This window comes from Acomys minous (assembly GCF_964271855.1).
Source record: "Acomys minous genome assembly, chromosome: 6".
NCBI lineage: Eukaryota > Metazoa > Chordata > Mammalia > Rodentia > Muridae > Acomys > Acomys minous.
Window position 1 is genome coordinate 96,874,973 of NC_140487.1, and position 23,180 is coordinate 96,898,152.

Consider the following 23,180-nt stretch of genomic DNA (forward strand, 5'->3'; position numbering starts at 1 on the left):
CCTCAGCTACTACTAAATCAAGTAGAAGGAGCAAATGACCTAATCTAGGGTACATAAGTCTCAAAACGCCTGTGTATCAAAACATTCACATATATTTTCACTGTTGGTAGAGCACATATGAGGCCCTGATCTCAGTACCATAAAAGCAGCCTCCCCATTCAATAGTTAAGCTAAAATACATTCATATAATTAAGAACATACGAAGATTTCCTACAATTTTGAAATAGGTGAAAACAAACAGAAACTGTCCATGAGGCAGAAGCAGGAGGACCACAAGAATGAAGCCCATTCGGGCAACTTAATTAGCTGCCATTCCAAGATTAACAACTTCCAAAATGGGCTAGCAATAGAGAACCTTTCCTGGCAGGCGAGGCCTGGAGCTCAGCGCCTGGGGCCACCAGCACAGTGAGCAGCTGTGCTCAGCGCCTGGGGCCACCAACACAGTGAGCAGCTGTGTTTCTTCCCACTCTTTTTGTCTGTTGTTACATTTTCAAAATGTTTGGGTTTGGGGAAGATTATAAGTATTTCTGTAAGTGTTCTAAGGTTTACTGTAATATACAATTAATATCATTTATTTCTTTATCTTTAGGGTTCTTACTGGGCAATAGACACCAATCCGAAGGAGGATACACTGCCTACTCGGCCAAAGAAGAGGGCACGATCTGTAGAACGGGTAAAGCTCATTATCATGATTCATGAGTGTTGAGCATATCAGAAATGTAGACTCTTAACAGTTCGTTTCCAGTAGAAGAGGTGTAACCACAAGCAAAGTAAGATTTCATTTTGTAGTGTTACATATTTTCAAAGCACTTTTCAGACCCATTTTGTTTGAGCTGCACAATTTGAGCAAGGGGAAGCAATTTAGGAATTGCTTGAAGGTTTTGCTCTGTTAGGACACACCTGCTGTGTGAGACTCACACTCCAGGCGTGTGCACTTCAGTCTGGTAGTTTTGCTCTGTACCTCCAACACTGAGGATTGATCATTTAAATAGCAGCCATGTCACAGATGCTCTTCTGGTTATTTCAGATTGTCTTCATTGTCCTCATAGTGCTTTCCTCTGCTTTCACCCATATGGTGGTTGCTTTGTATATAATAAGACCATGTGCCTGTGTTGATAGGAACCCATGGTTAAAGCTAATTTCTAAGAATGAATGAGAAAAAGACCTTTGGTTGATACTTCACTTATGTATAATAATATGCATAGTCAACACTTCAGCTGCCATCACATGTTGACTGCGCCTCAGTTTTCCTCACCCTTTTACAGTTGCAACATTGCAGCTAAACATCTATATACATCCTCTTCTGATGTTGGACTCACTTCAGGTGTGCACTACTTATTAAAGCCTTTCCATGTGTTTGCATTTGTGGTGTTGTAGAATTTTTATAAGTTTTTTTATAAAGTCACACATATTTTATATTAATTTTTTCCTATATTGTCTCCTTTACTGGACATCCCCTTAAAGAGAAATAAACAAACTTCGTATCTCTAACAAAAGTGTTTTACACACCTAAAATGGATATTAGATAGTTGCAGTGTAAATCAGGATGAAAAGATTGTAATGTGAAGAAAACTGAGTAAATGTGTGGGGAAATACATTTGACATATGACTGTAAAGGAATATAATTTCTAAGCCTCAAAGACACGGACGAAGGGGACACGGATGGGGACGGACACACACACGGAGAGAGAGATAGAAACTAAGACTGTCTTTAAAAAAAAAAAAAAAAAAATATATATATATATATATATATATATATATATATATATATATAAAATCAGGACCTCAGACTAGGTTTGAACTAGGGCCACATGAGCATGGCCACAACTGAGCTTAGGCAGCCTTGTTGGAGCCAGGCATCAATTATGTAAAGTTAAATGTGAATTTTGGGGCATCGGTTGTTGGCTTTTTAAAAAATGAACCAGGGTTTAAGGAGATAGGTGCAATGATGTCCAGATATGTGTAATACAAAACATTTAATATCTGTTGCCAGAAGTTTGAAGGAAGGGGAAATGTGCTCACAGTGTTTTTTAGTCCATGACATCATCAAGCAATTTAGATGGGTAAGGTGACGGAGCTAAGAAATTATGTCCTCTTTTTCTGTCATTTATCTCTTTAGAAGTTTCTGAAATTTGACATTATTTTTGGAAGCTAGAATTGGTAACTGGGTTGGCAGCTATGCACTCTTTTTGGATGTCAAGCTTCACTTTTACTCTATTATTCTTAGAAAAACCTTGTTTACTTTTGAGTGTCACAGACTTCCCACTGTTGACAGGTGTAAACTCAGAGTCTAAAGAAACACAAGATTAGCTGGGTGGTAGTGGCGCACATCTTTAATCCCAGCACTTGGGAGGCAGAGGCAGGTGGATCGCTGTGAGTTCAAGGCCAGCCTGGTCTACAAAGTGAGTCCAGGACAGCCAAGGCTACACAAGATGGAAGGTAGAGAAGCAGGTACTCTTGAATGTGCAGTTAAGACTTCGTACTTGATAATTCAATTTTCTACTATGTGCTTTTTAATTTTCACTTTAAGGTTAAAGTGGAAAAATTTCAAAAACAAGACATTCACGTGGATGACATTTTCTCAGTACTGCTGGTGCTTATTTTGGCCCAAGCTGTCTGTTAGTTGGCAGTATAGGAACGGAACCTAATGGGAGGAGATGAGCTGAGATGGACACCTGCTTAATAAGTATTCTGAAAGATTGTTCTCTAAAGTTATAATGACTTCCTGCCCTGATAAATTGATGTTTCTGGGTTTTGTTTGTTTGTTTGTTTGTTTGTTTTTTGTTTTCATCTGGAAATAGTCTTGGGGGCTGGTTGTAAAGTATTTTAGAGGGTTTTGTAGTATATATTGCTTTTATTAGAATACTTTTCATTTTAAATAACCATTGGATTTCATTTAAGGAAACACCTTAGATCGTGTTCTGTTTTAGGAACATTTGTGAATCTAAAGTATCTTAATTTAGTTTATCACAGAACAGTAAAATTAGGAACAAAGACAGGTTACATTATGAAGTTGTGATCCGTCATTCTTTTAAGTTGGGAAAACTTACTTTAAATTGCTACCTTATGATTTAAGATATGTAGCCTTCGCCAGGTGCGGTGGCGCACACCTGTGGTCTCAGCACTAAGGGAGGCAGAGGCAGGTGGATCCCTGGGCTCCAGGCTTAAGGCAAGAACTAGAAGGTAGACAGATAATTAGAAAAGGGGCAATCTTTCTTTCTTTAAATCACTTCATTTTATTTATTATTTTGCTTGAATGTATAGGAAGTCGGGGCACACAAGTAAGTGTGTGTGTGTGTGTGTGTGTGTGTGTGTGTGTGTGTGTGTGTGTGTGTGTATCAGAGGACAACTTTTGGGATTTACTCTGTCTTTCCGCTACACTGCTACAGAGTCCAGGGTTGAGCCAGGTCATCAGGTTTGTGTGGCAAGTACTTTTTCCTTGATGTGCCATCCCCTTGGTCCAAGAGGACATTTCGTCTGAGGTTAGTCTGTATCTGGCCATGTTTTTAAGATTGTTGTCATGTTATTGTGACTCAGTGTCTCAGTTGAGTCTGAGAAAGAGAAAGGATGTGTTTGATGGAAAGGTGAACTGAGCAAAGGAGGGAATACAACCTATATTTTCTCCTCTTAGAAATGCAACAGATATTTAGGTGGTATAAGAATACCTGGTGTGCGCTGTTTTGAGAGATATTGTGTAATTGTGAATAACACCTCCTAGGGGATTTAAAGCAGAGGAGCCCTGTGCACAGCAGATTTTGTGTACATGAAACTTAGCACCTGGGTAGGATTTTGTTGTTTTTACACCATTTATGGATAGTTTGTGTACAGCTAATTGTGTAAAGTTTTATTACTTGAATGCTTTGATATCTGTACTACTTGTGAAATTATTACAAGTTTTGTTAAATGAACATTTTCATTATTTCCAAAAATTTTTCTGCTCAGGCTACCACTAATCTGGGAAAAAAAAATCTATCTTAACATTTATTCCAACTCATGAAAGTGTTGTAGTCCTGCAAATATTAGGTATTTTCCTGTCAGGCGAGATTTTAGTTTTCAGCATAAAGGACATGAATATTTCTAGTTAGACTTACTCCTGGATATTTTGTTTCCTGGTACTATTACAAACTGAGTTTTAAAATTTTTCAGTTGCTTTTGCAAGCGTATAAAATTGATTTGTTGTTGTTGTTGTTGTTGTTGTTAACCTATGCTATGATCTTGTTAGTTGTAATTATCATTTTTAGAAGACCTGGAATACACTGAATAATTACATCATCTACAAATTCTGACAGTTTTCCTTTCCTTCCAATTCTTTTTCTTTCCTCTACTGTGTTGGAAGTTACTGCATTTGTAAGCCACACTGAGTCTTCCTCTTTTGTTCCTATTTGACATTTGCTGCTTTTTTATTGGAGCCTTTTTTTTTTTTAAACATTTGATTCCTTTGGTTAGTATAAATCTATAGTATGTTTTTGTTTGAAACTTTTTTTTTAAAGTTTAGATGTACTTTAGTGTTCTGTGCTAATTTATCTATTGACTTTTTAACTATACCTGCTTATATGTTTCTATTTAAACAATAATTTCACATTCATGTTCTATGTACTATTGACTTTTTCATGTAGGCATCTTTGCTACTTTTCTTACCAGGATTCTCCCCCATTGTAATATTGTCTGTATACATTGACAATTCTTACAAAGACAGTGTTACACTTTTTGCATGGATTTTAAAACCTACAAGGAAAATAATAGTCTTCTATATCATCTTCTGTTTCTGCTGCTTTAATGTATACCTCGAAGTCCCAAATTTTCTCTATACTATAATTTTCCTTTGGGCAAAAGAACTTTTAGGCATATCTTTTACCAACAAATTCGCTTATTTCCTCCCTCTCTGAAAGGAATGCCCTTTTCTTATTTTAATTACATAATTGCATATATGTGTGTAGGGGGTGGGGTGGGATACATCCTTGCTTTGTAGCCTAGGCAGACTTCAAACTTACAAGTCCTTGCATCAAGCCCCCCAGACACTGGGATTAACATTATCACATCACACCCAGAGCGTTGCTTTCTTGAATACTTACATTAATAAAACAGTATGGATTGGCTTATGTTTGTTGGCTGGAGTTTTTAGATTTTTCACTGTGATACTGTCATTTCTGTTGAGAAACCTACAAATCATTTTCCTACTAATATTCCTTTGTATGTAATATATTCTTTTTCTTTGGGTGCTTTCTGTGTTTATTTTCCAGAATCAATTAGCTGTATCTAAGTAAGATTTTCTTTTCCCTTTGAGTTTGTCCTTATCATGGTTCACTGAGATGCTCAAATTTTCAGATTGTCTTTTGCTAAATTTCCAACTGTTAAATCATTAATTAATTTCTTTATATTTTTTCCTGTCCCTTACTCTCTATTCTTCTCAAAATCACACCAACTAGTTATTTCTTAATTGTATTGATTCATGGCGTTTACAGTGGTATTTTCATGTGTGCATTTGTCATGAGTTGCTAGTGCATGAGTTGATTGAGCCTTCTACTTGAGATTGAAAAAGCAATTTAAGGAAGAGTTTGTTTTAGTTTCCACATATGAGAGTAAGCATTACACCTGTCTTTCTCCTGCCTTATTTCATTTAACATGATGTCCTTCATTTTCTGCAGATAAGATTTCATTCTTCATGATCAAAAGATACTTCATTTTGTATATCTATAAATATATACATGCACATATGCACACTTAAATACATATTGTATTTATCCACAATTATTGATGGCCATCTCTTAGCTATTAGAATAGCTCTGATGAATATGGACAAATAATAGTGTATTGACTTCATTGTTACATACTCAGTAAGAGCTGAGTGATGTGGCTCTGAATTTAATTCTGAAAATTGTTTTCAGATTATTGTTGTTGTTGTTATTTTGGATTTTTTTTCAAGTCAGGGTTTCTCTGTGTAGCCTTGCTGTCCTGGACTTGGCTTTATAGATCAGGCTGGCCTGGAACTCACGGAGATCTGCTTGCCTCTGCCTCCCTGAGTGCTGGGATTACAGGTGTGCACCACTGCACCTGGATGATTTATTTATTTTGTTTTAATGTGCACGAGTGTTCTGCCTGCATGTATGTCTGTGCACCACATGCACGCCTGGGACCTAGACCTACAGACAACAGTTGTAAACTGCCATATGTGTACTGGAAGCCAAACCTGGGCCCTATGGAAGGACAGCAACTGCTCTAAATGTCTGAGTCAACTCTCTAGCTCCTCATTTTAATTTTTGAGGAAACTTCATTCTGATTCTTGTATTGGCTTTATTCATCTTGTTCCTGCCTGTATAGGCATTCTTTTGTTATTATATCTTAACAGCCTTTGTTGTTTTCTGTGGTTTAGTAAGTAGCATTCTGAGAGGTATTGCTTTATACCTTTACTTAGAAATTTTTCTTGCCTAATCATAATTCAGCCATTGTTTTTATATATTCTTTTTGTTTTGTGTTGCGTTTTTTGAGACAGGGTATCTCTGTGCACTCTAACTGGGCTGGAGCTTGCTATGTAGACCTTGAATTCACAGAGATCTTCCTGCCTTTGCCTCCCAAATGCTGAAATTAAAGGCATAAACCACCGCATGTGGCTTCATGAATTCTTTTGAAACGTGTATTTTTAGAGCATTACCACCTTTTAGTTGGACTAATAGTTTAGATATTAGCTCTCATAAGATGAACAGCAGACAGATACTTTTCCGGTTGTGTGGATGTCTCATCATTCTATTCTGCTTGCTATGCAGAAAGAAGCCTTTTAGTTTGGTGTGATTCATTTCTTAATTATTGTGTTTTCTGTGTTTCTATAGCCCTATCCAGAAAATCCTTAGCTGTGCCAGTATCTTGAAACATTTTCCCTATGATTTTCTTCTACAATTTTCAGTTTTAGGTCTTACATTAAGGCCTTTGACCCATTCTGGGTAGATGTTTGTTGGTCTTCAGTTTCAGTGTTCTGCATATGGACAGCAACTTCCCCTGGTACCATTTGTTAAAGGAGCTGCACTTGGTCTGGTGTGCTTTGGGCACCTTTGCTTAGACCTGGGTAGCTGTATGTCCTAGTTTGCATTCTCTTGCTTTGAGAAAGACTATGACCAAAAGCGACTTGCAGAGGAAAGGATTTATGAAGCTTACATATCCCCGTGACAGCCCATTAGTGAAGGAAGCCAAGGCAGGAACTCAAGCAGAAACCATGGAAGGAGGGATGCTGCTCCTTGGCTTGTTCTCTGTGTCTTGCTTTGGTGGGTTTTTTATAGAACTGGGGACCACATGCCCAGTGGGCTGGACTCTTTCATCAGTCATTAATTTAAAAAAAAATATGCACACAGGTGTACCTGCAGGTCAGTCTGATTGGGGAAATTTTATCAACAGATTTTTTTCTTCCCAGATGACCCTCATTTATATCAAGCCGATGGAAAAAAAATTAACCAGCACACTGAGGATAGTTGAATTGTTTGTTCTGGTCCATTGTCCCAAATGTCTGTTTTTATATTGGTACTGTGCTGTTTTGTTTCTTTGGCTCTGTTATATGTAATGAAATCAGGTGTTGTGCTATCTCTGCCTTTGCTCTTTTTGTTCAGAATTGCTTTGTTTAGAGTTGCATTTGTGTGTTTGTTGTTTCCATATGAGTTTTTAAGTTTGGTTCCCCCCCCTCCGGTTCTGTGAAGAATGCTATTTTGTATTTTGATGAGTCTTGCATTGAATTTATAGCTTACATTGGGTAGTGTGGACATTTTAACAGTGTTATCACTTACTCAGGCAACAGGACTTTCTGCCTCTTGTATTTCCTTCAGTTTCTTTCTAAAGTACTTGGTAATTTTCATTGTAAAATTTTTTCTGTCTGGGCATGGTGGCACAGGCCTTTAATCTGAATACTTGGAAGGCAGAGGTAGGCAGATCTCGGAGTTTGAGTCCAGCCTGGTCTACAAAGAGTCCAGACCAACCAAGGCTACACAGAGAAACCCTGTCTTGAAAAACAAAACAATAACAACAACAAATCATCTTAGTTGGCTTGATTAACAGATTGTAGGGGGCGGGGCTATTAAGAATTGGATTGCTTTTTATGAGTTCATGTAAATTCATTATTGCAGTATAGAACAGCTACTGGTTCTTAATATATTTTTGTATCCTGTATTTATAAAGAGTGCTTATCAATTCTAATATTTTAGTGAAGTCTCTGATTAGCTCCTTTGAGACTCACAGCTTTCTGAAGCTCTCTGCTTTCTCTAGTTTTTGTTTGTTGTTCAGGTTATATTGTTCCTATTGATGTAAACCTTTCTGTTTACTAATTCTTTTCTTCTTTCTTTTCCATTCTTATATAAAGCCCATCCTACTGATTATTTTTCTCCCACAAGTAGTAGTATTCTAGTTTTTTATTTTACTCATTTTTATGTTTTTATTTCTTTGCTGAGCTTTTTCTTATTTTTGTAAAAATAAAATGTTTTTTTTTCATAAGCATCTTAATAGTTCATTCCAGCATCTTAATCTTAGATGGGCATCTATAGATTTTTTTTTTCCATAGTGTTGGTTTCTTGTTGCTTTGGGAGGTAGGATGGATCTTGGACAAGTTACTATTTTTAAATGATGCTATTAGTTCCAAGTGGGAGCTTTAAAGAGTTGGTGCAGGGCCCACTGATGGCAGTGACAGCGTGTGTCTTTAATACAAGCACTTGGAAGGTAGAGGCAGGTAGATCTCTATAAATTCAAGGCCAGCCTGGTCTCTAGATCAAGTTCCAGGACCGCCAAGGCTATACAGAGAAACCTTGTCTGGAAAAACAAAACAAAAGTCTGTGTTCTGTTAAGGCTTGTAAGGGTGAGATTTTTTTATTTTATTTTATTTTATTTTTGCCAGAGACACTGCCACCATAGTCACAAATTATTCATATTTGCCTTTCTTATGATTTTAACACTGAGGTTGAACTTTTGAGACACACAACACTGTTTCAATGCTGACACCATTGTGAAGTGTTTTGGAGATTCATGTTTAGTAGTGCATAGGGCGTATTATTTAGGGTATTGATTTGTCACTTTTATGTACAAGCAATAATACTACTACTATAATAGGAAGGCTTAAACTAGAGATACTTATTTCTCTTTCAGGTGAAGACAGAGATACAGACCGAATCAAAAGGATGCATGGTCCTGTTGCATTCAGTCATTTAGATGTCCAGACTTTCTAATTTTGTTTTTCCAGGGTTTCTCAGTTACTGCCTGACTCAGCTTTCAGGTTAAACAAGACTATTCCCACCATATGTATACATTCCCGTGCATAGTGTGAAGGCGAGAGATTACAGGCAAGCAAGCTCTTTTCAAAGAAATGCTGCAGAAGTTGCATGTATTACTCAACATTGCATTGACCATGACATAGTCACATGGCCACTGCTAACTCTAGATAAGTCTGGGAATGGTAGTTCCTAGCCTGCGGCTACGAGTAGATAACTGTTGCTGAAAGGAGAAGTGGGGAAGGTTGTTAGAGGCCAGCTCCACCCTACACTGCCCTGTCATGAGACTCACTGAAGTGTGAAGGAGTAGCCATACCAGCTGACTTGGTAGGAATAGGTCAGTAGCATGCCAGAGTACAGTAAGAATGTAGAAGGGGTTTTAGTAGTTACTTATTTTCATATAAAAAAAGCACAAAACTGGATATTTGAGAATTTGATAAAATCCCTTCAAACTGTGTCAAATTGTTGGATATATGAGCTAATGATTGTTTATTTTGTTCTTGTATTTTAGGCCTCAACTCCATATAGCATAGATTCAGATTCTTTGGGAATGGAGTGTATTATTTCGGGAAGTGCCTCTCCAACTCTGGCAATCAACACTGTGACTAACAAAGTAATTCCACTTTTTAAACATTTTTAAATGTCCTTGAGTAATATATTTAGTTTGCTTTTATAATGGCAGTAGTTATGTATGGTGACGTTCAAAGGTGATATAAATTTGCTCACTCTGTATGTGACAGCTTGAAGCTTGGATCTAGAATGTTTTGAAGTATGCACACATGCCAGGTCTGGTGGGGCTGCCCTGCAACTACAGCTACACAGGAAGTTGGCAGGAGCATCACAACTCGAGGGTCTGCCTGGGCATCAGAGTGAGATCGAGGCTTCCCTGGACAACTAGGTTAGACCTTGACTTAAAAAAAAATATGGGCTGGCAAGATAACTCAGTAGATAAAGGTGCTTGCTGCCAAACCTGAGGCATTGAGTTCAGTTCTTTAGAAGGAGAAAACTGATTCCTTCAAGTTGTTTTCTGACTTCCATGTGCTCACCTGATTTCCCACTACATACACTAAATAAGTAACTAAATATAACAGTTTTTAAGGAGCTATAAATACATAGCTCAGTATTTTCCTAGCATGTGTGAGACTTGGGTTCAGTCCCTAGTAGTGCCCGCTCCCAGTAATGATAATAATAAATTAAAACAATTAGAAGAAAATACTTGTTGGGAAAAATTGGAAGGTGCTACTGAGAACTTATGTGCTAATTTAAATTTTTGACTCTGCCACTTCTACTTTCTGAGCTAGTATTTTCATTTATAAAATTGTTTGAAAGTTTTTCCAAATATGTAGCTGAAGAAAAAAAATTGTCAAATTTTATGTAATTTCTCTGTCTTACTTTCCTTTCTTCCTGATTTTATAAAGGACCCTGACAAGTAACTTGAGGGAGAAAGGATTTATCTTGGCTTAAACCCAAGAGTACAGTCAGTCAATCATGGCAAGTAAATCAGGGCTACAGAGCGATGAGTTGATTTCTCCATTTTATGTGGCCCAGGATCTGCACCCAGGGACTGGTCCTGCTCACAGTTAAGCCGGCTCATCTAATGCGGACAGTCACTCACAGGTGTAGTCAGGCCCCATCTCCCAGGTGACCTAGATCCTGTCAGGTTGACAGTGTAGTCGTCACAGGAGTCAGCAATCCCTTAAATAAAAAAAAGCACTTTGCATAATTCTAACAACCTTAGAGAGTCCATTGTAATGGTGACCAGCTAGTTTTGTGATATTCAAGAATAGAAATAGACCCAGAAGTCCCATTTGATAGTCGGCTGTACTTTTGGTGATGCTGGCAGCTAGTTACATAGGGTGGAGTGCAGATGCCTCCTCTTTACAAGACAGTCTGTGTCCTACGGACCGCAGGAGTCTTGAAGCTGTGCATCTCTGTAATTCACGCTCACACGCTGCACTCCTGCTTTCACCTGGTCCCCGTAGCTTTTGCCCTCTTTTCTTTCAAGCCTGTGTCTGCACTTTTCGCGCCCCCATTTTTCTCATGCATATATGTAAGGACAGATAGATGTATATATCACTTTATCTATGAGGTCTATTTGTAGAAAGGCAAAGATTGTCAAGAACTTATTCATGACATAATCAGGGTTCAATTTTGAAAGGACACGGGCACTGGAGGTATAATTTTTCTTCCCACATGGCAGTCTGTGGAGTGATCACTGTCACTTAGGGGGAAGGAAGTGTTTGCATATGTTTCCTGGTGGTGGTTGAGTTCTGTAAAGTCCTGACAGTTTGGCTACTCATCTTTGTGAATTGGGCCTAGGCTTCTGTTGTATATCGAAATAGCATCTCTAGTGATGGACAGCTAAATGGAAAAATTTCTGATGCCGTGTATGGTTTGAAACCAGAAATCTCTAATACAGCTTTTGCATTAGTCTAAGCAATGGTGAGGGCCTCAACATGGATAGCTAAAGCTGTAATAATCCAGGAAGCAGCAATGTTAGGACTTCTGACTAGATGATGTTCAAGGAGCTGCAGTTTTTAGATTACCAGACAAAGCATTCTGACTGTCTCTCCCTAACCAACCGTGCAAACACACTAGCACAGTACATGAGGGGCCAAAGAGGAAGGAGGCAGTGGAGACAGACAGACAGCTGGTGATTAAGGGACCAGGCAAATACAGGGGATGAGATAAATTTTTCCTTGGGGACATTTCCTGCTTATCAGCCCATCACAGCGGCCAGAGAACCACAAGCAGCCTGAGGCAGGCCTGTGGGAGAGTTGCGGAAGCCAGAGGGAGGACACGCTGAAATGAATGGGTATTTAGCAGAAAAGATCCTAAGGAATATCAGAAACTGAGTTTTTTGTAAACAAAATCCACTTTTAAGTATTTATTAAATCCTAACTCTGTGAGCTTGGACTAAGATATAATAAACAAAATAGACGCACCACTGGCCAGAATCTAGCAGTCTTCCCAAACGGGACCAAAGTTGTACTTCACAGTCTTCAGGGAGAGCTGTGGTGAATACTGCTGCCAAGTTATATTAGATAGCATTTGTTATGTGAGTCAGGACAGACCATGATAGGCTACCCTCAGCTTTTGGTAGAGTCGTGGGTGACTATCTTTTTTGTTAGAAGACAGCTAAATTCCATTTAGAGATTATCCAGAGCTGTAATTTTCCACAAATTACTGATCAAAGTTCATGCTTTATGTACCATTGCTCCAGGTTATTTAAAAAAAAATAATAAAAGAACATACCAGTGTAATAAGGAAATATAATAAATCTCAAAAGTAGGGAGAGAAAGGAACTAAGAAGAAATGGGAAGAAAACAAATAGTATTTAAATCCAGCTATAACAGAAATAACATGAAACTTAATTACATGCAATACTTGGCTTAAAAGATAAGAGTTTTTGACTATATGGGAGAAAATCCAGCTTTACACTACTTATAAAAGATTAATCTTAAGCGAAAAGTTTTATTTTGTTATAAAGTGATAATTTTCATAAGTAAATGGTTATATAAAAAAATGTTCCATTAGAATTGTAGAAAATTTGAACCCAAATTTAAAAATCCAAATTCTGTACAGTGTTGTACCCATGGAGTAGTTACCAAAATCAGTCACATTATGTTGATTTATCTTAAGTCATACAGAAGATCCCAGCAATATTTGGAAGGCATGTTATAACATACAGATTATATTTTACAGTACAGTGGAATTAGAAGTCATAGCAAATAGTCAACAGGTCTCCCCAGAATTTTTAAGTTAAATAGTATGATCCTAATTTTCCCATAGATCAAAGAAATGTGATATAAATTAGAAAATAAATCAGTGAATTACAAGTGACTTCAAAGACTGTGAGATATAAAGTAATAACCTCATTTATATATAACAGGGCTCACAAAGGTTAAATATTAATGATTTAGGGCAGGAGGATGGCTCAAGTGGTTAAGAGCACTATCTGCTCCTCCAGAGGTCCTGAGACCACATGGTGCCTCACAACCATCTATAATTTGATCTGATGCCCTCTTCAGGCATGCAGGTGTGCATGCAGATAGAGCACTTGTATACATAAAAATAAGTAAATAAATATTTAAAAAATATTAACGATTTAAGTATCTGGAAACAAGCAAGACAAATGCTGCCAAGAATGATAGTAATAAAAATGGAAAGTTGGTGAAGTATTTTATATAACAATGAATCAACAAATCAGAAGCCAGAGAACATTTATAAAGACATAAAATACATGTCTGGAAAAGGTGAAAGTCATAATGTTTGAGGTAAGAAAGTACCAGACAGCAGCTGGGTGGTGATGATACACACCTGCAGCTGTAGTGCTAGGTGGGATGATACACACCTGCAGCCCTAGTGCTAGGTGGGATGATACACACCTGCAGCCCTAGTGCTGAGTGGGATGATGCACACCTGCAGCCCTAGTGCTGAGTGGGATGATGCACACCTGCAGCCCTAGTGCTGAGTGGGATGATGCACACCTGCAGCCCTAGTGCTGAGTGGGATGATGCACACCTGCAGCCCTAGTGCTGCTGAGTGGGATGATGCACACCTGCAGCCCTAGTGCTGCTGAGTGGGATGATGCACACCTGCAGCCCTAGTGCTGCTGAGTGGGATGATACACACCTGCAGCCCTAGTGCTGAGTGGCATGATGCACACCTGCAGCCCTAGTGCTGAGTGGGATGATGCACACCTGCAGCCCTAGTGCTGCTGAGTGGGATGATGCACACCTGCAGCCCTAGTGCTGCTGAGTGGGATGATGCACACCTGCAGCCCTAGTGCTGCTGAGTGGGATGATGCACACCTGCAGCCCTAGTGCTGAGTGGCATGATGCACACCTGCAGCCCTGGTGCTGAGTGGGATGATGCACACCTGCAGCCCTAGTGCTGAGTGGGATGATGCACACCTGCAGCCCTAGTGCTGAGTGGGATGATGCACACCTGCAGCCCTAGTGCTGCTGAGTGGGATGATGCACACCTGCAGCCCTAGTGCTGCTGAGTGGGATGATGCACACCTGCAGCCCTAGTGCTGCTGAGTGGGATGATGCACACCTGCAGCCCTAGTGCTGAGTGGGATGATGCACACCTGCAGCCCTAGTGCTGGTCTCAAAGCAACAGAATTGACCAGCTGGCAGAGAAGTAAGAAGGAACAACCAACCCATAATTGGAGAAAATTAACAATCAGACTAGAAATCACAGGGATGGTGGAACTAGTCTAGGAAAGATCATTAAGACAGTTACAAATGCTGTTCACAGAGAAGCCAAAATGACACATTGAAAAAGAAACTCATGAGTTGTCATTTATAGATAACTCATTGTTTATATAGAAAATCCAAAAGAATATACAGATAAAACGTAGTGCTTTAATAAATATAGTGAAAATATCTTGATAGAAGACCAGCATTTTATCTTAAAAATCAGTTATATAATTACATACTAGCCACAGACAGGAGTTTTTTTAAAAATTACATTCATTAACTGTGAAGAGGAAGTTGGGCACACAGGCCCACACTGCAGATATGTGGAGGTCAGGGCAACTTTCCAGAGTTGTTTTTCTCCTTCAGCAATGGAAGTTTTAGAGATTAAACTCAGGGCATCATTCTTGTCAGTAAATGTCTTTTCCCATTGAGATAATCTCACTGGCCCAAGCATTTTAAGAGAAACATTTAAGCTAGCATTAAAATATAACAAATACCTAGAGTTAAATAAAAGATGAATTCTACATGAAACTTTATTATTGACAGAAAATAAAGCCATAACCAAGTAAATACACAGGTCTTATGCAAAAGACTATTGTAAAGAAGTCATTTTTTCTTGGTTGATGCTAATGTGTTGTTAGTCAAAATCATGATGTGCTTTTGGGGGAGGGAGGGAGGAACAGATGTAGAAAAATGACAAACAGAAATATGGGAAAGCAAATGGTTAAAAAGAAAAGGAGGAAAAAACCGGGGAGTGGCAGCACAGGCCTGTAATCCCAACACTCAGGAGGCAGAGGCAGACAAGTCTCTGTGAGTTCGAGGCCAGCCTGGTCTACAAAGCAAGTCCAGGACATCCAAGGCTACACAGAGAAACCCTGTCTTGGAAAATAAATGACCAAAAAGAAAATAATGGGCTTGGGGGATGGCGCAGTTGGTAAAGCAATTTCTCTGTGTAGTAGTTATTTGCTCATTTGTATGACAGAGTGCCTGTCTAGATTGAATTTAAGGGAGGAAGGGTTTGCCCTCATTACAGTGGGATACCAAGGCAGCAGGGATCAGCTGGTCACATTGCATCAACCTCCAGAAAGCAGAAAGTGAACAGGAAAGAAGTGGTGTAGCACTATAGAATCTCAAGTTTCACACCCCTGAAGGCCTCACAAATGGTGGCACCAATTGGGGACCAAATGTTAAACATGTGAGTCTGGCTGGCCGTGGTGGCACACGCCTTTAATCCCAGCACTTGGGAGGCAGAGGCAGGTGGATCGTTGTGAGTTCAAGGCCAGCCTGGTCTACAAAGTGAGTCCAGGACAGCCAAGGCTACACAGAGAAACCCTGCCTTGAAAAACAAAAACAAGTGCTGGAGAGATGGCTCAGTGGTTAAGAACGCCACCTTCTCTTCCAGAGATCCTGAGTTCAATTCCCAGCAACCACATGGTGGCTGATCTGATGCCCTCTTCTAGCATGCAGGTATACATGCTACTAAAGTACCCATACACATTAAATAAATAAATAAATCTTTTTAAAAAAAAAAAAAAAGAAAAAAAAAGAAAAACAAACAAAAACCCAACCAAATAAACATTTGAGTCTGTGGGGAACATTTCATATTCAGACCGTAGAACCTTGCAAAGATGAGTGTGTACCTGAATGAATCTTAGCACCTTTGTGAAGATGTTGGGCATGGTACTGTGCTTTTGTCGCCCTCATAATGAGGAGATGGAGGAAGGAGCCCTGCGTTAGGGGCTCGGCAGTCTAGCCTAGTTGTAAACTCTAGATCAACGAGAATCACTGTCACAAAGAGGTGGACAACATTGCTGAGATTGGCACTTGAGGTGTGTGCGTGTGTTGTGCGTTTGCGTGTATGCACACACTTAAAGGAGGATTTGGTTTTCCAAGAATTAAGCAAAAAAAAGTTTATTATAAATAAAACTGTGGTACTAACATAAGACTAGACAGACTCTGAATAAGATCCAGCAATGTCTTAGATAAGTGTACAAGGAAAAATCATCTTCTGTGTAGATCTGAAGTCTAAATTATAAAAGATAATGATAAATTTCTCAATCAGATAAAATACTTTAATAGGAGGAAGGCAATAGTATTTAGAGCAGATAGTGCAATAGGAAACAAGGCTTTGTCAAAGAGTAACCATAAGTGATTCTAAACTAGGAAAACTGTCAGTAGTGGTAGATGTTCTTATAGTGGCAGGAGACATGAGGGTGGCTGCCCACATGAATGCTTAGGAGCAGCAGCAGCAGGGCTTCGGGAAAATTGAGGTAGTGTCATCAGTTCCCAAAATGTAGTCAGCTGTGGATGTCTGAGAACTCAGTCTTTTGTGGTGAGGCCATTGAGGACAGAACTAGCTTCATAATAGCATATTTATTGATTTTGTATTTGTATTTTCACTGTTATGCCAAAACCAGAGGTGAGTAACGTTAGCCTACTGGCATTTAGTTGAGGCAGTGACACCCTCTGTACTAGTAGGCCTTTGTGTTCTTCACCTGCACAGATTTTGAGCTAAACAAAACTTAAAACTAGGTTTATATTGGTAAAGCAGAAAATGGTTTTATTAAATTGTTACCACAAAGCACATATTTGTGGGGAAGATGCAAACACTTCTATGTACTGAGTACAGCAAGTATCTCAAGGCATGTATTTATTTGGTTGAGTTAGAAGCTACTGTGTTCATGGGTTGCTGCTTTCACTCAGAAGAACAACTGGCAGATGATTAAGTTTTGGCAAGTAATTTTTTAGAAATGAATACAGGGATTTTGCTGCTTCAAGGCAAACAGTCAGCATTATCTTGAAAGCTGAGCTTTCAAACAAAAAATCTAGAATTTTAGGAGACTCCACTACAGTAAGTCTGCTAGCTTTCCACTAATGTTAGTGGGATTGGGTGATGTTAGCAGGTGGGCTTTTTTGTTTGGTTTTATTTTTGTTTTAGCTTTATATTGTATAGTGAAATATGTCAACACTTAGACTGTCACTTACGAACTCATTATTGCCGGGCGTGGTGGCACATGCCGTTAATTCCAGCACTCAGGAGACAGAGTCAGGCAGATCTCTGTGAGTTTGAGGCCATTCTGGTCTACAAAGCAAGTCCAGGACAGCCAAGGCTACACAGAGAAACCAAAAGTGAAAGAGAAGAGTCAATCAATCATTATTTTCCAGATGACATTATGTGTATGTAAACTGTCAATCAAGCATAAGGTAGAACAGTAGATTTTCCTGAGTATAAAAAGTTACTTGACCAGGTTGTAGTGACACATGTCTTTAATCCTGTTACTCAGGAGGCAGAGGCAGGCGGATCCCTGGCCAGCCTGGTCTTTTTAAAAAAAAAAAGTTATTTGCCAGGGTTTCTAATTCCATACTGCAACTTCAGGTTGTTTTTGTTTGTTTGTTTTTGTTTTTGTTTTTTGCAGCTTCAGGTTTTTAAAATGTGATACATGGCATGTTTTGATGTATCAAAGTCTGTCCACAGTTACATGAGAAGTTCATTAGTGCTTTCTGTGCTTGTACCTAAGCAACACAGTAGCAAACTGCGTGTGGAAGCAGCTAGGGAGACTCCTGCTGTTTTCTATAAAGCCAGTCATCAAGAATTTACAGAAAATATAGAACATCACTCTTCATTTTATTTGTTTACTGGAATGAAAAAATTTTTTTAAAGATTTATTATGTTGTATACAGTGCTCTGCCTGCATGTACCCTGCACACCAGAAGAGGGCGTCGGATCACATCATAGATGGCTGTGAGCCACCCATGTAGTTGCTGGGAATTGAACTCAGGACCTCTAGAAGAGCAGATGATGCTCTTAACCACTGAGCCATCTCTCCAGCCCCTGGAATGGAAAATTTAAAGCTAACTTGTAGTTAGGTTAATGGCTATTTAATTAATTAATTAAAATTATGTTACAATTTTCAATATGCCCGATATGCCAATTTAAAAAATTGTATCACATTCATGGAATTATGAGTATGTGTTTTTAATGTCAGAGACAGTACAGTGCCTATGTTTTTTTTTAATAAGGAAGCATACTTGTATGCATATATTGACACATACACCATATATAAAACTACACATGATAGATTTTTTTTATTACCTTCTGATATTAAATGTTTAGTAATTACACTTGCTAAATTTATTTTATGTTCTAGATAGGCATGTATTTTAGATTGAGAGCAGTAAGAGAATTGTTTCATAGTGAACAAGGAATTAACATTTGAAAGTGAAGTTGGCGCAAACACTGAAGGAAAGACTGCTGGCATTCTGTGTCTTGCTGTAGGCGCCGTTGTGGTTTTGTAGTGCTGCTTTACACTCCTCTTCCTTGTAGGAACTATGTATTCAGGTATTGCTTTTCTTTTGATTCCAGGTAACATTATACAATACAGATCAGGATGGTAGTGATAGCCCTCGAAGCAGCCTTAACAACAGTCTCTCAGACCAGAGTTTGGCGTCTGTTAATTTGAACAGTGTTGGAAGTGTTCATAGTTATACACCGGTAAGTCCTGATGAAGTTGGTTTCTTTGTTGGATGCTCATTTAGTACAAAAATTCAACCAAGCATAGTTGACATGCCAATTTAAAAATGCAGAGATAGTCTAGTCAAGTGGCTCTGTGTATTTCATTCCCAGGATCCATATGGTGCAGGGAAAGAACTGACTTCTGCAAGTTATCCTCTGGCCTCCACATGGGTGTCATGGTACATGCATGCCCGCACATACATATGAATAAAATAAATGAAAGAAGAAATATGTATTTCTCACAAATCAATAAGTTGAGCCAATAGAGCAGACTTATTTTTCATTTGGTCTGGAAAACAAAGTCTCGCTGTGAAGGGACTTATGTGTGATTATTTGTAACTCTTGTATTCATTGGTTACCTCTTAGGAGAAGATGACTCCAGGCCACAGGGCAGTCTAATGGAGGCATCTTCTCAGTTGAGGATCATTTTTCTCAGATGACTGTAGCTTCAAGTTGACAAAAACCTACTTAGGGAGTTCCCTGGTCTCCTCAGTCGTCCGGGCTCGCTTATCATTTAGGTTTCCTGCAACCTTCGGTCCTACAGTAGTGGCACTGGGCACAGCCCCTCTCAGCCGGGTATAGAGGGGTTGAATGAGGCTCGGTGGTGGCCCTGGTTCCAGCACCAACTCAGGAAAATAAAAGTATAATGTCGGGACACCAAGTCCCTACTCCGTTGATTACAGGAAGCTGGGGGGGAAAAAACCTACGTAGCACAACATTCATGTCCCTTATATGTAATAGTATAGTACTTGCACGTGACCTACACAGTTTACTTATTTTAAATATTTTAGTATTTCAATGACTTAAGTACCTAATGTGCGTGTGATTTGTAATAGTTGACTCTGTAATTTAGAGACTAGTAGAAGAGAAAGGATCTGTTACAAAAGAATTTCCCCCAAATATTTTTTATCTGTTTCGTTGAGTCCACATAGAAGCCACGATGTGGAGAGCCTACTGTACTTAGATGATTAAAGATAATGAGATTGCTATGTAAAAAGACTTAAGCATACATTAAATGATTTCAAGTTTAAAATGTCTTGATACCAAAGAAAGCAAAGAGTAGGACTTGGTATCATAAAATAAGTAAACATTGCACATTTATTTTGAGAATATAGCTCAGAAAATAGAGTGCTTGTCAAGCATGTATGAAGCCTTAAATTTGACAAGTGGTACAAGTGTGTAATCCCAGGATTTGGGATGTGGAGGCAGAAGGATCTGAAGTTAAAAGGCCAATTTAGATTCCAGCTCGGATACCTGAAACCCTGTCTCCAAGAAGGGGGCGAGGAGGTGACAACATTTCTAAACTAGAGGACAAAAGAGCTAACATGTCACGCCTGTTGTGAGAGTGTGTCAAACTGTTCAACTAGACATTATAGGTTGCTATTTTCATTTAACAACAAAATGTCACCGCTAGGAGGTGGTGGCTCACTCCTTTAAGCTCAGCACTCTAGAGGGAGAGGCAGGCAGAATGCTGTGAGTTCAAAACCAGCCTGGTCTTACAGAGCTAGTTCCAGGAAAGCTAAGGCTACACAAAGAAACTCTTATCTCAAAAAATAAGTAAATAAATAAATAAATAAATAAATAAATAAATAAATAAAAATAAAAATAAAAACAAATGAACAAAACCCCCCAACAACAATAAAAGTGTTGGTCAAATAGTTCTTAAGCAGCCTTTTACAAGTCCATAGCCCATGAATCTAGTTTATATGTGATTAAACAGCTTTATTACTTACATAGATTAACTTTAAAATCTACATAAAACTTAAAAGTATGTGGTTGTGAATAAGTAACATTATGCAGTATAAACCATATCAGAGTGGTGCCAGTTCCCTCAGTCTCACATGGCGGGCAGTGTCAAACCAGAGCACCCATGTGACAGCCCGCATGAATAATGGGTTGCTGTAGCGGAGGAATAGATTTTATATGGCAGCTGAACAGTAATAGCCATGTGGGGGAGAGACAGACAGCAACGCCTCACCGCACCAGGGAGATGCATGAGAAGCTGCCCTGTGGTTGCCTCACAAAGTAGAAGGACATCACATGCTTGGGGATTATCACGAAGTATGCCGTCAACATCCTACCATTTAGCTTTTCCTTTATGATTTGTGTGGTTATGTGTAAAGTCACCAAGATTCAACTGATGGAGCTACTCCCTTTCATAAAAACTTCTAAATTTAAAAAATTTTTATTTTTGTCTTACTGCTATGTATAGGTATTTGTATGCATGTGTGTCTGTGGACATGCATGTGGAGGCCTTAGGATTGTTCTCAGAGTCTTGTACGGCTCTCCACCAAGGACCCGCAGCACTGTTCTGTACTGTTTACCTCTTCGTTCTCGTTCCCTTCAGCCAACCCCCTTTCCTGAAAATAAAAAGTGCCATATATCTGCTGACGGCATTTGACCTTACATAAGGAGGATGCAGAGATGGAGGCAGTGTTGGTAGCTTTATAGTACTATGCAGCCTGTAGAAATCATGACAGAGAGACTGAGAATTCCAGTCCTATCTCTCATATGAATCCTTTCCACAAGTCATTGAATCTCTCATATTATTTTCTTTTATTAGGTGACTACCCATCCAGAACAAGTCTCTCAATCATTAACGGCTCAGCAGCAGCCGCAATACAACCTTCCAGAACGAGATAAACAACTGCTTTTCACAGAATACAATTTTGAAGATCTCAGTGCCTCATTTCGGAGTCTTTATAAGTCAGTTTTTGAGCAGTCACTTAGTCAGCAAGGTGAGCTCCTTTTTAAATGTTCTTTTTTTGGGGGTGGGGTAGGGGGTAGATAAATTATTTCATAGGCCAGCTGTTAGACTTGCTAATTTTAGAGCAGTTATGATGAGGTTGGGGGAGGTTGTATTATGCTACTTGTGGCTTATTGGGCTCTGTGTGTGTTCATGTAGTGGCAAAGGAACAGCACATTAATTACAACCTGCATGCAGAGTTTACTTGATTACAGTGGCATCCTGGAGCACTGTGTTGAAGAATTTTCACACCACATCTCTGGCATATGGAATGGTGGAGTGGTAGGGATTAGACACAAGAATACATGGATTTTGGGTTTGTTCTGACTAGCATTAACAGTGAGGTAGCCATTGGAGTTTAATAGACCAGGTATTAATAGCACTTTTTAAAAACTGCGTGCGTGCGTGTGTACACAGTGTCATAAGATAAGAAGAAATCTGACCATAAATTATTGGCTCCTTTATTTTTAGGTTTAATGAGCATCCCTTCTGAATCGTCCCAGCAGTCCCACACTTCATGTTCCTACCAACACTCTCCTAGCAGTACAGTGAGCTCTCACCCACACAACAACCAAAGCAGCCTGCCCAACAGTCACAGTGGCCTCAGTGCCACAGGCAGTAATTCGGTTGCACAGGTCTCACTGTCCCACCCTCAGATGCACACACAGCCGTCTCCACATACACCCCATCGACCGCATGGTTTACCACAGCACCCACAGCGCCCCCAGCACCCAGCGTCACACCCACAGCAACACAGCCAGCTCCAGCCACCTCACTCCCAGCACCCCTCCCCACATCAGCACATACAGCACCATCCAAACCATCAGCATCAGACGTTAGCACATCCGCCACCCCCACCCCCTCAGCCCGTACCCTGTAATTCTGGTAAGTTTCTTCTGCCTGTGTTTGAATAGCTGTGAATTAGACCTGTCTTTTGTTATTTGGGCCTCACGTAGTACTTGCTACTAAAACCCTTTTTACTTTTTTTAATCTTCACTTACCATAGTTCTGTAGTTACGCTTCATTTGCTCTATGGGTGACATGAAGATTTCCTTAATTAAAAAACACTGTAAGCATGGGCTAACTCGGCCCTCCCTACAGGTCTAGTTAGGTCCCTTTATATCCTGGCACTGCTTCTAGGGAGATGTACGAGAATGGCGTGCACCATCTGTTTGCAGGCTTGCAGTGCCATGTAAGTGTAAGAGAAAGAACACACCCTGTGCCAGAAAGACTGGTGTTTGAATCTTCAGCATGGCTCTTAGGACTTTGAGTAAATAACTTGTTGTTTGGGGGTTTTATTTGTTTATTTGCTTGGTTTTGTTCTTTAGGAGTTTTTCAGCAGGTGGTCTGAGCTGGTCTCAAACCTGTGGTTTACTTTTTGCTTTATTTACTAAAACAACAACAAAAAATGAGTATTTAAAAAAATCTATCAGGCCAGGTGTGGTGGCGCACGCCTTTAATCCCAGCACTTGGGAGGCAGA

The 23,180-nt window shown here is 39.3% G+C and overlaps 1 protein-coding gene across 4 annotated transcripts in view; it reads left to right on the plus strand.

Moving 5' to 3' along the window:
* The window catches only part of FOXJ3 (forkhead box J3), a 95,078-nt gene that overhangs the window by 62,605 nt on the left and 9,293 nt on the right, over positions 1 to 23,180 (plus strand). For 3 of the 4 annotated variants that reach the window (XM_084785085.1, XM_084785082.1, XM_084785084.1), the window contains exons 5-9: positions 590 to 673; positions 9,745 to 9,846; positions 18,804 to 18,932; positions 21,517 to 21,691; positions 22,171 to 22,584. In XM_084785085.1, coding sequence (XP_084641211.1) covers positions 590 to 673; positions 9,745 to 9,846; positions 18,804 to 18,932; positions 21,517 to 21,691; positions 22,171 to 22,584 — 904 coding nt within the window. The remainder of the gene's footprint in view (positions 1 to 589; positions 674 to 9,744; positions 9,847 to 18,803; positions 18,933 to 21,516; positions 21,692 to 22,170; positions 22,585 to 23,180) is intronic. The other variant, XM_084785083.1, reaches the window with a different exon arrangement.